Source organism: Branchiostoma floridae, chromosome 14 (assembly GCF_000003815.2).
Source record: "Branchiostoma floridae strain S238N-H82 chromosome 14, Bfl_VNyyK, whole genome shotgun sequence".
NCBI classification, from domain to species: domain Eukaryota; kingdom Metazoa; phylum Chordata; class Leptocardii; order Amphioxiformes; family Branchiostomatidae; genus Branchiostoma; species Branchiostoma floridae.
This window is the reverse complement of record NC_049992.1, coordinates 16,803,789-16,819,262: the sequence shown is the minus strand read 5'-3', so window position 1 is coordinate 16,819,262 and position 15,474 is coordinate 16,803,789. Positions and strand designations below refer to the sequence as shown.

Genomic DNA, 15,474 nt, shown 5'->3' with positions numbered 1-15,474 from the left:
TTTCAATGTTCCCTCCCCCTTAGCCTTGGCAAACCTTCAGTACTGAAAATCTACTGTTAAGTACTTAACAGTACCTGCTGACGATCTACTGTATCATCTACTAAATAGTAAATAAAGTAAGTACTGATCAATCAATACACAGTAGATATCTACTGACATAACAGTAAATGACTACTGATTATCCACAGACACATAGTCGATTAGTAGGTATCTACTGACACACTACTAAATATCTACTGACATACTTAAGTTACAACATGTGATGTCTTATCTTGATAAGATCCTAATATTCAAACAACCCATGCTTGATACAATTTAAATTGACTTTGGTTGGGGTGGGGGGTAACCACTCATGCTGTTGCTTTTGCTATAGGATCCTTGTTGATTGTATTATAATTATTATACTATTTTCAGCAACCCATGATGATTGAAATTGTCATTGGCTGGGGAGGGGAAATATTATTTTAACATAATGAACTTACCCCTTTCTACTTGTTTTTCTTTTATATATGCTGTTGCTTTGCCTATGTACTAAAAGTGCTTCACAGCCTCTCCTTTTCATTTTTACCATAATTAGGAATTCAAAACTGTCTTGAGCTTTGATAAACACATTTTATACATGCATGTACAGATAAAGCATATACTTTACCTTGGCTGGAGCCAAAATGCAGCTGTCATTTGACGTGCAAAATGTATCACTTACAGGTTGACAGCTTAAAGTCGACTGTGACTGGTTAAACATCTCAGTAGATGGCCAGTAGTAGAACAGTAGAAGTCAGTAGTGATCGTATTGGTAAATATGTCAGCATATGGCCAGTGGTAGAACAGTAGATGTCAGTAGTGATCTAATCGGTCCAACTATTTTAGTAGTAAAACATTAGAATTTAGTAATGTTCTGACAGCAAGAACAGTAGATAGAGGTGTAAGTACTTGGCAGTAGCGGTCCAGTACAGGCAATAGCACATTGAAAGTTGATTTACTGAAAAGCTAATAAAATGCTACTGTTAGCAGTATATTAGTACTTAACAGTACATTTTCTGTACTGATGGTTTGCCAAGGATATACACCAGGCAGATAAAGCCATACCTCCGTGTTAGCACCAGACTGTACATCGCTGACTTTGTCTCCATATATCTAATATTACCACCACTACCGCAACTTCCCTCTGCCCTCTGCACAACCCCCTCCCCCACCCAACAAATGGAGTTTGCAAGTCTGGGCGTGTTAGATGCCAGCTGTCCTCAGCATGCTGTGACATGACTACCGACTCAAACTTGTAACTGTTTTAAGGTCGTCCACAAGTTCTTTAATTGGACACAGCATTTAAATTAATGAACACTATTATTTAAGAGATAACAAGACAACGGCCGCTGGTTTCAAATGGTGAACATATTGCAATTTCTACCGTCCGTTGACTTGATATCCTGAAATACTCTGTACTAAGAACAGTGGATATATTATAATTGCCCTGCGAATAAAGGTGAACTGCTGCCAAGTAACCAATTATGCTTTTGGACAGTCAATATTACAATTCTCTTTAAATTTCCCACCAAACTACATTCACGTATCCTTTCTGCTATTTACTAATAAAGACATAAAACTCTACCATTAATTTCGCCTCTTCATTCCGTCACACAATCACAACTTTTCACCCTACATGGCATACACACCAACGCAAACCTGTCTATATTTGCGAATGCTAATATTTAACTCTAGTTATCATATAATTACCAATTTTACAACCAGTACAGCCCTGAAAACTGCAATGGGCTATATCAAGTACCCCTCTTTTTGTCCTTTTTACTTCCATGAAATACAAAGGTGGTTGCGGTCGCATTTGTCTCGTCACGAAAATGCAAATGAGCAAACGCCCGATTTCACGACCACGAAATTGGAATATGACCTGACGTTGCGACGTTGCACGTGAGTTGCCCAATCCCGGCACGCTAGGAAGCCCAGGACAGCGATCGTGCCCCACGACGTATGTCTATGATTCTCAAACTGACAACATACAATTGACGAATCGCTGGGAAAAATGATGCCCCACGATGTATGTCTATGATTCTCAAACTGACAACTTACAATTGACGAATCGCTGGGAAAAATGATACCCCACGACGTATATTTAACGTTATGTCTATGATTCTCAAACTGACAACATACAATAATTGACGAATCGCTGGGAAAAATGATGCCCCACGACGTATGTCTATAATTCTCAAACTGACAACATACAATTGACGAATCGCTGGGAAAAATGATGCCCCACGATGTATGTCTATGATTCTCAAACTGACAACTTACAATTGACGAATTGCTGGGAAAAATGATGCCCCACGACGTATGTCTATGATTCTCAAACTGACAACATACAATTGAATCGCTGGGAAAAAATGATGCCCCACGATGTATGTCTATGATTCTCAAACTGACAACATACATCAGTTCTGTCATATCTGATTTCACATCTGACAGTGCTACCGTAATGATGTGAATATGTGACATATGACAATGCGAAGAACTTCTGTCATCTGCCCTACTATGATGACCTAAAATATTACACCAAGTCAGGTTTTTAATCTAACATCTGACATTGGTCCTTACACCAAGTCAGGTTTTAATCTAACATCTGACATTGGTCCTTGCGCCATGTCAGATTTTTAAATCAGATTTTAGATTGAAATAATCTGACTGTTTGAAGACAAATGTTTGAAGTTTGATTCAAAAATCTGACAGTGCTACAAAAAGTGTCAGATGTTAGACTAGAAATCTTACATTGGGAGGATGATTGTCAGATGTCAGACAGGAAATCTGACAATAATATGAAAAATGTCAGGTGTTAGATTAAAAATCTGACATGGCGTAAGGACAAATGTCAGATGTTAGATTGAAAACCTGACATGGTGTAAGGGCCAATGTCAGATCTTAGATAAAAAAAACTGACACCGGTTGTAAGGACCATTATCATTTTTCCCAGCGATTCGTCAATTATTGTATGTTGTCAGTTTGAGAATCATAGACATAACGTTTATACGTCGTGGGGCATCATTTTTCCTAGCAATTCGTCAATTGTATGTTGTCAGTTTGAGAATCATAGACATACGTCGTGGGGCATCATTTTTCCCAGCGATTCGTCAATTATTGTATGTTGTCAGTTTGAGAATCATAGACATAACGTTTATACGTCGTGGGGCATCATTTTTCCCAGCGATTCGTCAATTGTATGTTGTCAGTTTGAGAATCATAGACATGCGTCGTGGGGCATCATTTTCCCAGCGATTCGTCAATTATTGTATGTTGTCAGTTTGAGAATCATAGACATAACGTTTATACGTCGTGGGGCATCATTTTTCCCAGCGATTCGTCAATTGTATGTTGTCAGTTTTAGAATCATAGACATACGTCGTGGGGCACGATCGCTGTCCTGGGCTTCCTCGCGTGCCGGGATTGGGCAACTCACGTGCAACGTCGCAACGTCAGGTCATATTCCAATTTCGTGGTCGTGAAATCGGGCGTTTGCTCATTTGCATTTTCGTGACGAGACAAATGCGACCGTAACCACAAAGGTACATAAAGTAACGTTAACATTTTTAGTGTGTCTGTGTGTTTTCAGTTATTTGTGATCAGTATGAATTATGAATCTTGGGATGGAATACGGAATGTTGTAGGTCTTAGGACGACAAATGTCATGGTCGAGTTTGGGCCCCCAGGCGGCCAATCTTGGTACGTCAGTAGAACTTCAGGTTTTTGTACGCTTTGCCCTGGACATGCATCTTGTTTGAAAAGCTGTAAGTTTACAAACATAATTTACAGATATTCTATTGTTAGCCTCTGTGATATCAATAAAAAAGATGGCACCAGTGGCAGGAGGATGGCAAAAAGACTCTTTTGTTGTAGGAACTATTTCCAGTTATGGCATCAATATTTTACTAAGTGCCCATGTTCATCTGTTGATCACCTATCTAACATAGGTAGATATAACGTTAGCCTAATACATGTACTGTAAATGCAGAAATGTTCGCGGTGGATTAATGTTCGCAGTTTTCGCGGTGACCACTTCACCGCAAATTTAAAACCACCGCAAACATTTTTCTATTATGGTATTAGATTGAAGTCTATGGTGTTACCGCAAACTTAAATCCACCGCGAAAAGTCCTTTTTCCCGCTACCGCGAAATTAAATCCCCGCGAACTTAAATGCATTTACAGTATGCTAGCTACTACGGCAAACACCAATAAAGCATCCATTCAGTTTGTATATATTTGGGATGATTTATTTTGATCAGATTTTACATGAAACTTATCAGACCGTTTTAAGAGCCATGGTGACAAATTCACGAGTAAAAGACAACAATACATACATGTAGAGCTTTATAGATACAGAGCTTATTTCAATGTGGGAACGCTCTTTGCTTTCAACTTTTCTTGGTACCCTTTTTCTTGGAACACATTGGCAAATGGCTACTTTTTTTCTAATATGTAATAAATGACCATAGAACATGCTAGAATTCAATATATTTTCTAATATACCTGTATGGTATGAGCCTCGGAAGATACATTATGTATATTGTACATGTAACAAGAGCTGAAGGGTATCACCATCAATAAAAAAAAAACAGTTGGCCTTTATAATCAGTCTTTTGGGGGCTTACTCTTTTGGGGGCTTAAAAATGCAAAAAGAAAGTCTTCGATTAGAAATAAAGGAAAATCCCACATGTACATTATGTATAACATTACAATTGTTTATTGCCTTCCAAAGTGGAGAAAGCAGGTTGGCACTTGTAAGCGAATAGTAGTGGTCTGGTTCAGGTGCAAAAGACATACCATATACATGTAGCCAGAGCTGTCCGGTGGCTATTAGTAAAATAAGCTAGCCCTGCAAGCAAAGACAATACAGGACAATTAGGATTTTGAATCCAAACAAATTTGATTAGACCACACCAATTTAATTTGTTGGTTCACAGATTTTCAAAAGTAAATAAAAAATATGCTTAACTGGAAAAACATCATGAAAACGAAGCCTGAGTACAAGGTTTATGCCTTGGTGCAGTCAGGTTTATGGTCATATTCAAATTTGCACATGGTCATATGCAAATTTTCGTCCCTGCCTGTTGCATTTATGATGTCTGCTTGGTATATTTTCACTTCCGTGAATTCAAATCCACTTCAAATCCGTGAACCCACAAATAAATTGTGAATAATCAAAATAGATCACCTGCTGACAGTGTGTGCATGATTGTGCAATTTACAGACACATTTAATAATGATATTCCTGATAGCACAGTGAAGATTTCTTAACTCTATGCTTACCTATAATCTATTTGACCCTGTAGAGTGGTGTCATCTATAAATACATTGTAAATACATTCATTTTTGCATCAGTTACTCGATGATGTTTAATGGAATGTAACATTTAACATAACAACTATAATAAGAATAAATAAATCTCTCTAGTATTTGAATGATGTGACACAGGAACATTTAACACACATATCAAGTGCTACATATTTACACAAGAATACAGTTTGGACACTACACATCCAACAGAAATACAGAAGATATATAATATATAGATAATGTGATATACAAAGTTATATTTTGTACTTCAAGGAATGTAACGAAGTTTGTGCATGCATTTATGAAGCTGGTCACTGAAAAAATCATAATTTAAAGGTATTCTGCTAAAGCATAAGCTTAATATAATTGGACATGAGTATTGCTACATATATACATGCACACATTCTTCAAGCTTGTGAAATTCTACCTGACAATGTTGATTTTTAGCCTACCTGGCACAAATTGAAGTAGATTTTGAAAAGGTTTTGAAAGCCTGGGTACCATACTCCATTGTAACTGCTTGCTCAAATACTAATTTTTTTTGCTTGCCATAGTAACCACTGGCTCAATCTTTTGCCTTGCTGTAGTAATTCTGTGATTAGCAAGTAAAAAAATTGTGAGAAGATTGAACCAACAGATACAATGGAGGATGGCACCCAGCAAGACACTGGAGTCTAGTATCTTGAAATCTATGATATGTAGAGACTCAGACTGTTAACTGCTTTTTAGGGAACTAAGGCTGCCTGTATCAACATTGGTAACTTTCAACTTGAAACACACTTGGAGTAAGGAAAATGTAGTATATCTCTTTAACTATGAAAGTTCCAAGAGAAACATGAATACGACTGTTTCAAGGAAGGCATTTTTTTTGCTTCAAGTTACATGCTGCAACATTATGAAGTACTACTTAACTCGATTTTCCAAATTCGAAGTGTATTCCTAAATCAAAAGTACACAGTCCTTGATTAACATCTAATGTTCTTATTCCCATCTTGCACAGGAGAAAAAACCTGACACACACTGCAAACTGACGTCATCGTAAACACCACAGTTAACATCTCTGTAAGGCTATATCCTGCATATTATTACATAATGCACTACATGTGTTATAGGATTATTTCTTATATTTGGGACGATTGCATCTCTATGCATAATATATATATAGTAATTCTGTCCAACAAAATATAATCATGGTAATCTTTTTTCTGTACTATAAAGTCTAACACTAGTTCTCCTTTATCCACGGGATAACCTACTTTTGTATATCCGTTGTTTCAAAAACAGGCTATGTTCCTTCTGTCAAGTCAAGGGACGGTGGTTTTAAACTGAAATATTTTCTAAATACTGCAGTTTGAAACCACCGTCTGTCGACCTTCTGTCCACAAATACCCTATCTTAAAAACAACAGATATAGGTTACCCCCCGCGAATAACGATCAACTGGCGTTATGTCAATAGCAACATCACGGCGACTTGTGTCCGTTTGCCAGACCCACGACAACCTCCGTTTCCAGCGGACTTCTCAACGTGACGCCGTCGCTGTTTCTCTCCCCGTCGTTGTGTGTTTTCTTGTTCTGATCCTCCAGTGCCACCTGCATGTCCTTGTAGTACTGGAGGGCATCACGTACAGGCTGGATAATGTGAGGCTGGGAAAATATTAACAGAACGTCAGTGAAAAATTTCATCAGTTTATTCTTTAGCCAAGGCCACGAGGTAGACCTCCTAGGTGATGGAAAGATCAAATTACAAAAGACACTGGAGTGAGTCTCTTATCCATGGAAACAAGTGCAAAGGACCCTACAACTTGGAGAATCTTGACGGAGAGGAGCAAGGGGCCAGTCCCTGGCTTAAGCACTTATGCAGGCAGGAAGGTATTCTTCACTCTTAAAAAAGCAATGTTTTAGTAACTGTGTTAACCTTTTCAGGTCAACTCTGGTTCACTTTGGCACTGAGGCAGCTATTGGTACTCCTGCTAACAAATGCTGTTCTAAACATAAATGTCATATACACCGATTTGCAACACGGACAAAACAGTAAATATATGTTGGTAACCAAGATGTTGGCTGTTAAGTTACTCTATGGCTGTGAATGGAAATGTTGTTGTTCTTGAATAGAATGTTATTGTTCATTAACAGAATGTTGTTGTAATATTCTTCAAGTTAATACAATACTGTACAATTCTTCTTGAAAATGTCTTCTCCATTATGCATGAGGATACAAAGATGAACATATAAACAAAACAATTATCGAGCCTTCCATTTACTGTAAATGCAGAAATGTTCGCTGTGGATTAACGTTCGCGGTTTTCGCGGTGAAGTGGTCACCGCGAAAGCCGCAAACATTAATCCACCGTGAACATTTTTCCATTATGGTATTAGACTACAGTCTATGTTGTTACCACGAAATTAAATCCCCACGAACTTAAATGTATTTACAGTAATACTGACGATTTTAACAGAACAGAGGAGATCCAGTTGTTATCTATTCCCTGTAAATGGTTCATCTGGTCTCCATAGCTTTATGTCTTAACAATGCCTTATATACAATTCCCCTAGTATGTTCCATGTTTCCCCTGACGTGCATTTCAATTGATGGAAGATTACACCCTACATCCTGCAATTCAGCACCAAGGACAGATACTAAATGGGGTTTTCATGTCTGTCAAAAAACACTCTCTCTCTCATACATTCCTTACATCTCTTACACAGGTAGTGAGAGGCAATAGGCATATTGCCAGCATTAAATCACTTGCTGCAGTGGGCCACACAAAGATGTATGGCCCAAAGGCTATTGAAATGGAGATGGGCACTGCCATATACACCATCTGGTGAAGAGTGGATTTATACTAACTATTAGGGGTGGGTACCGGTACAGAAAATTCAGGTCCAGGTCCGGTTCAGGTCCAGAGGATCAGGTCCAGGTCCAGACCTGAACCTGGACCTGATGCAGTATGACTCATACCAATGGTCCATTTCACTACAACGAAATCTGTTTGGTGGAGTATTAGACTTACACTGGTGTTTTAAAATCCTACGACGCTAACTGCACCTGTACGATTGGCTGTAAGACTTGGTAGAAATTACTATAAACTCTACTCTACTTCACTCTTGTTATTTTCTTCCATTTGCAAGCGCCAAAACGTTTGAATGCCTGATAAAATAATCTGTTAATTTTCTAATCGATTCAACATCCGGTCCACCTAATTTTCTCAGGTCCGTTTTTTCTGGACCGGTCCAATAAGACAAAACGGTTTGTACCGGTACGCTGTACCGATACCCAGCCCTACTAACTATACATCTATCTAAATCTAAATGGGCAGAAAACTCAGTACTTCAGCTCCTTGTGTTAACATGAAATTTGAGCCATTGCCTAATCTCCAGGCAGATCTACCGGTGACATAAGGTGTTTAGCAGGCCAAGGGGTTAGGCAGTGAACACTAATGGAAATCTGTATTGGCGATAATGTAAAAGTAGTCAAGTTCAGGGTGTCATAATCTCATCCGTGAACATTACAGGTCATAAGAACTCACCCCACACAGCAGCCCGCTACCTCAAGTGTCCAAAAGTCTGGTTTTTAAAAATTTGTGACCAGCGGGAGTTGTCGTAGCCTTCAAATGTACCGCCATCTTGGATTTTCATGATGTCATTTTAGGGACTGACCACATCAAATAAGGGGTCAGCACAGGCCTAAAAAATGGGCCAAAACCTTGCTTTTTTGCCTAATCTGAACGTCTCCACCCTACACTGTCTCCCAATATGAAATTTCTCTTACATTTTCCTGCTACAAGTCGAAAATAGGCTAAAATACTGTATGGACTGGTTTTGGGCCTTCTGCGGCTGCGTCAATTGGGGTCATTGCCCTGTTCTGAGCCCCCGGTGGCTCATAACACTCCCTGGCAAGCTAAATTCCTTATGCGGTAGATCTGCCTGGAGATAACCATAGCCAGGTTAACAACCAAACAGATGTGACTTCATGACAGTAACTTTACCTGCATTTCTGGAAAGATGCAAGCTGCTGCCTCAAAGAGAGGTAGTAGGACAAACTGGATGAAACCTGTTTGTGAGGACGGTTTTGTCACCTTCTCACGATCCATGAAGGGGGTGACAGGAAGGCCTTCCAACTTTTCCACATCACTCTGAAATCAGAAATGCAAAGTATTCTCATCATTGTTATGTTCAACAGTTTTAAGTTGTACGTGTGCATAAAAATATTACGAGACACAGATATATCAATGATCTTAGAAGCTTTAAAAGCTTGGAAGTGTAAGATGCTTGGTGAGAATCAAAGGTTTTTAAAACCTTGGATTGTACCTAGTGAATACTATACTCTTTGTTCTAGAAAAAAATGGTAACATGCAGCGCCTTTTATGAAAGGTTTTGGTTTATACGGGTTTACTGATTTTAATGAAAACCTCACCAACATATGATGGCATATCAACAACCTTAACGAGATAAATCACAACTGTGTAGAGTTTTACAACGTCATACCTTTGCAGAAATACAGACTTTGCTGAACAACTTAAACACCAAATATCAAGCAGATCTTTCCACAGCTTTTTGAATCATCAAAGTAAAACAAGCTCAATTCTCTATTGCATTTATCCATGCAATTTTTATAACACTTTCAGAGCAATCGTAATAATTTGAAAATGCCTCCCCCCTGAGGTGTTGCCAAAAAAAGTACCTGGTTAAAGAACTCCTTCAGCAGGCAGTCCAGCCAAGGCTCTGCCACATCCATGGGTCTGGCCTCATTGGAGATGTCACTCACCTTCATCAGAATCATCATCAACTGGGCAACACAAGAGAAACAATTTTCTTTATGACTAAAAGCAAAATGTTTTTACTGGAAACATTTGCAACTTGCAAGCTAATGCGTAATGTTAACTTTCACGTGGTCTAGCCCAACAAACTACTGTTTTATTTATTCCTACCTAAAAGAGTCCAAATATCCTGCCGCTTGCTAACGCTAGTTCACCTTTATCCGCGGGGTAACCTATATCCGTTGCTTTCAGGAATGGGTATTTAGGGATATGAAGTCGACGGACGGTAGTTTCAAACTACAAGATTTTGAACATAGTACAACCTGAAACCACTGTCCGTCCAGTGGATATCCCTCAATACCGTGCTGGTAAACACAACGATTATAGGTAACCCTGCGGATAAAGGCGAACTAGCGTTACATGTACAGTGTGTAATCGAACACCACAGGATGCCTGCTACATCTGCAGTGACCATGGTGACTGCAGTTAGCTCTAGGGCCTGGACTTTATTTGTGTGGAGGGGAAGAAAAAAAGAGCAAAAACTACGTGTTTTCTTTTGAGAGGGGAGGTCAGGAAAAGGAAGGGTCGGCCTTTTAACATGTCAACTAAGGCAAACACACAGGTCAACTCCGCAAGGGTAAATTAGGGGTAGATTTAGATTAGGGCCAAGTTGACCAGGGCATTGGGCCACATTTGTAATTAGCAATGGTCAGAGTTGGTAAAAAGTGGAAGAGTATGACATCCAGCTCTATGTATCATCATCCTTTTCTGAAGGATAAATAATGACACCTACCAAAATATAAGAGAACTGCACATAACACTAAAAATATAAATCACTACTCTCATGGGGGATATTCTAACAGTGGACCCATTACATGGCTTCCGCGGTTAAAGATATCACAATATCTGGAGTCGTTATGTTCTAAACTGCCTCTAAGGCAAACCCTGCCAAGAATGGGTGCAAACATGAAAATGTGTGAAGACATTCTATAAGTCTGCCTGGGATTGGGTCAGAAATGCTTGTTTCTAGGTTTTACTTGCAAATTTATAAAAATGCAAATTTATGTTTAAAACATTTTATAGGTCCGCCTGGAATTGGGTCAGAAATGCTTGTTTCTAGGTTTTACATGCAAATCTATAAATACGCAAAATCTATGATCATTGAAAAATACTTAATTTCGCAGAAATTTTGTGGCACTGTTTGGAGTGAGTTGAAAAGCTGACAGGGGTGCCTACAGGGTAAGCATTTTCAGGACATTCAATTATATATGTGACTTTCGTATGAATTTTAAAAAAAAAACACAAAGTTTGCTATTAGAAAATGCATAAATGCTAAATACACACAAATGAGTATGCAAAAGCACAGAAATGTTACGGAAAATGCAGAAATCATGTGAATATTAAAAATGCAAAAATCAAGAGAAAATTGATAGAAGAACACTCACCTGTTCTCTGTGTTCTTTGTTGCTAAAGTCAAATTCAGGAATCAGACCTTTAAATTTCCCCAGGATTTCATTATGTCTGGCCATGTCCGTTGCCAGGATACACCTACATTTATTACACACAGAATAAACAACAGATGTCGGTTAAACAAGCGAAATGTAAAAGCAAGTTTCATAGAGCTGATATATCGTTAAAAGTCTTGCTACATAAGTCAGAGTTACAGGGAAGCAGGAAAGATTATAGAGAGGCAAAAATGCAGTTGGAAATTTATTTTCACTTGGCAGTTTGAATAATGTATCTCCCAAAAAGAAAATTAAAAAAAAAAGTAATGTAAAGTTTCATGGCAGTTTTTGTGGTAGCCTTTTCACTGCAAACTTAAAACCACGAGAAAAATGCTTGTTCTGTCTTATGCCCATCTACACCCTTGTTTTGACCATGGACTAAACACATTTTGTTTTCTTCCTACCGAGAAATTAAATCCCTGCCAACAAGGGAATTGTAAAGGCAAGTTTTATAGAGCTTATATATTGTTACAATTCTGCTACATGAGTCAGAGTTATAGGGAAGCAGGAAAGATTCTAGAGATTCTGAAGCAAAAATGCAGATGGAAATTCAATTTTTGCTTGACAGTTTAAATAATGTATCTCCTCCCTCAAAGAATTTTGAAAATCTAAATGTTGAAAGTTTCGCAGCAGTTTTTGTGGTGGCTTCTCCACCGTGAATTTAAAACCACCACCAAAATGCTTGTTCTGTTCTCTGTCAGGCTACACCCTTGTTTTGACCATGGACTAAACACACTCTGTTTTCTCCCTACCGAGAAATTAAATCCCTGCCAACTTGAAGGCATTTACAGCATACTGTATATAGCTGCTGGCTGTAATATGCAATCTTTGGGAGGGAATTTATGATGCCTTGGCACTAATTCCCCAATTTCCCCTATAGATAAATTCACAGAACTTCTGGCATTGCTCTTTTAGGACAAGAAATAATTGCACATATGTATCATATGACATGCAGATTAAACAATATCAGATGTTACAAAAAATCATCAAACTCATTTAACAGTGTTATAAAAGAAAAATCTATCAATGACCAATCAACTTACATGATGAAGAAGAGCAAAATAGCTGTCAGGCTAACACTTACCTAATCATGCCTTCACGGACTTTCTTAAAGTTTTCAACACTCAGGTTCCTGAAAATGTTACAGTCCGGCTGTGGGGGAAAATGACACAACATATGTTTAGTTTGACTGAGTTGTGTCACTAGTACTGAAATAAGATCCTACCCTACTCCCCCTACAGAACATGGTTCTGCCCATGATAATTAACTGTGATCCTACCCTACCACCCCTGCAACAGTACATGGTTGTGTCTGTGGTACTGAAATGTGATCCTACCCTATCCACATGGTTGTGTCCATGATACTAAAATGTCATCCTAGTACACAACCACCCATGCTACGGTACATGGTTGTGTTCATGTTAATGAAATAATCCCATTCTACCACCACTGCCACAGTGTATGGCCCTGTCCCTAGTACTGAAATGTGATCCTACCTACCTACTAATGTTGGAGCAACTTGTAGAAGAACTTACCTTTTCTAGGATTTCAAATGCGATGGCACAGTGATGATTCTCCAGTGGGGAGATGTCGTTATATCTGAGGGCCAGCTCTGTCCGTGCATTTACCTGAGGCAGCACAGATGACATGGGAAAGAAAAAAGTGAATTCAAAGTGACAGTGATCGCAAAACACTGGCTGCATTTAATGGAACTGGTAGTAATTCTAATGCTACTATAAGTAAGTATACCCAACATATTTTTCAATTGGGTCTGTAGACCAATTGCTTGCTTGCTTTTTCAGCAAGCCCACAGTTGAGGCAGAATGATGAAAGGATCACCCAGTAGTTAAAGTAATAGCCTTGCATGCAATAGGACTAATGGTATAGAAAGTCCCATTGCAATTCTAAAACCATAGGGGGAGTGGGTTGCTATCCACAGTGTCTATGGCACAGTAAAAGGCAGAACCCAAAAGGTATTTATTCGGAGATAAAAGAAAGTTAGATGTATCCCAGATCACGTGGGTCTTTACTGACCAAACATGCAGGGCAAAATTGACAGACTTACACAGGATGTTACATAAATGATATTGCACAGGTGATTTCACTATTACCATGAAATCATTATATTGCAGAGTTGTTGTCTCAATCATGTAAAAGAAATCGCCATATTTTTTACAGTCTTTACAGTCTTTCAGTTATTAAAATCACTAGATGATGATTTGCCCGAGCTTGAAGAGAGAGACCTAGAGCTATACTGTCCAAAGACACACAGACATACAGTACTGACAAACAAGAGCTAACACCCCAAAGTCGTAACCTTAGCTTGTTCAGAAAATATCAAAACCTGAAGTTCCACTGCTGTAGCAAAGGAAGCTACTAGCTATAGGGGGTCCAAAATCATTTTCAGCTTTTGTCACACTTCACCAACACAACAAGTATGAAGCGAATCCATCCAGCCGCTCTTGAGATATCTTGTTGACAGACACACACACAAACAGACACTCAAATGCTAGAGAAAAGATGACCTTCATGGAGGTAAAAACATAAACTGTCTTCAAGTTGGTAAAGGTAATGAGTGTACCTGATATGCATTGTTGTACCCTGGGTGGTCCAAATCATGGCATAGTGCAGAGGTCAGCATGATGAGGATCTCCACATCACTCAGTTTCTCCCACACCTCACATAACCAGATGAGCCCGTACATCTACATTTAAGGGGTGGGGACAGAGGGAACGTCAAAATTAGAGAATTCTGAGAGTCATAGTCTCCCATAGCCTCAGTACCATCCGGATAGTAGTTCCCTCTGACGTATATTATACACCACATACAATCACTTCTCGCTCTGACTTTTATTATACTCTATATACAGTCTATCTACTATTCCGTCCGGGAACCTTGACATCTCTAACGTCTGAAATTGTCCAAGTTTTGGATAAGGGCTCCGATTGGTGACACATGATTGAATTAAGGAATGGGTTCAAGTGCTTGTTTGAACAGGCGTTCAAACCGGCGAAACACCCTCCATTTGCTTGCTGAAGGGCCTGTTGTTATCAAACGGGCGCTCTAGAACCCATTCCTTAATTAGCTCATGAACTGACATCACCACCAAAAGATTTGAATATACAGTTCCCCAGATGGGTAGCAGAAGCGAACATAGCAGCGAAAGACTCTCCAGATGGTAACCAGGCTACAATTCACAGAGATGGGGATTCATCTTTGCAAAGATTTTCTCACCATTTGAGTGACACAGAAGGCATGGTTAAAGTTGTGGAAGGGGATCTGGTTGTAGTGCCTGTAGACCTCATATAGAAATTGCTGCAACACTGGCATCTGTAAAAAAAAAGGTGAAAACTTTTAATTAGTCTTTTTTTCATTGTATTTCTAAGAATCTATAATAATTTAAGATGGCAATAATAATATAAACACATTGTCAAGTTGAATCTACACTAACAAATTAGTTTGCCTTTGATAACACTTAAACTGCTAGTCTTAGAAAGACCGTCGTTTCGCTAGACAGAAATTTTTAATATGTTACTATTATCTCCTGTTGATATATCAACCCATGTCGGTATACAACTAAAAAAAATAATAAATACCATACTTTCCTGAAGCCGCACACTGTCATAATGTTCCGGGACACATAAACACTTGATTGTTTACTATTAACATTGATAAAATAGATTTTAATAGTCCCTTAGAATTGTTACTATTTTAGCAGCTCATGTATCACGTCAAACGTTGCCACACATTGTATCCTTTACAATTGTCGTGCAATAAAGTTCTTCTTCTTCTAACATATACTGTATCATGTAATCTTTCAGTACACATAGATTTCATGCAGTTTTGTAGACAATTATTTGTTACTACATTGTACAC

General features: G+C 38.6%; 1 protein-coding gene across 1 annotated transcript in view; it reads right to left on the bottom strand.

Annotated features, from left to right (window-relative positions):
* Nucleotides 1–4,257: 4,257 nt before the first annotated feature.
* Nucleotides 4,258–15,474, bottom strand: part of LOC118431077 (high affinity cGMP-specific 3',5'-cyclic phosphodiesterase 9A-like) — a 38,102-nt gene continuing 26,885 nt past the window's right edge. Inside the window, exons 8-15 of the mRNA XM_035842163.1 lie at nucleotides 14,833–14,928; nucleotides 14,180–14,302; nucleotides 13,134–13,226; nucleotides 12,684–12,751; nucleotides 11,540–11,642; nucleotides 10,019–10,123; nucleotides 9,324–9,470; nucleotides 4,258–6,981 (exon numbers count right to left, since the gene is read on the bottom strand). Of these exons, the coding sequence (XP_035698056.1) occupies nucleotides 6,799–6,981; nucleotides 9,324–9,470; nucleotides 10,019–10,123; nucleotides 11,540–11,642; nucleotides 12,684–12,751; nucleotides 13,134–13,226; nucleotides 14,180–14,302; nucleotides 14,833–14,928 (918 nt within the window). The 3' untranslated portion in view covers nucleotides 4,258–6,798. The remainder of the gene's footprint in view (nucleotides 6,982–9,323; nucleotides 9,471–10,018; nucleotides 10,124–11,539; nucleotides 11,643–12,683; nucleotides 12,752–13,133; nucleotides 13,227–14,179; nucleotides 14,303–14,832; nucleotides 14,929–15,474) is intronic.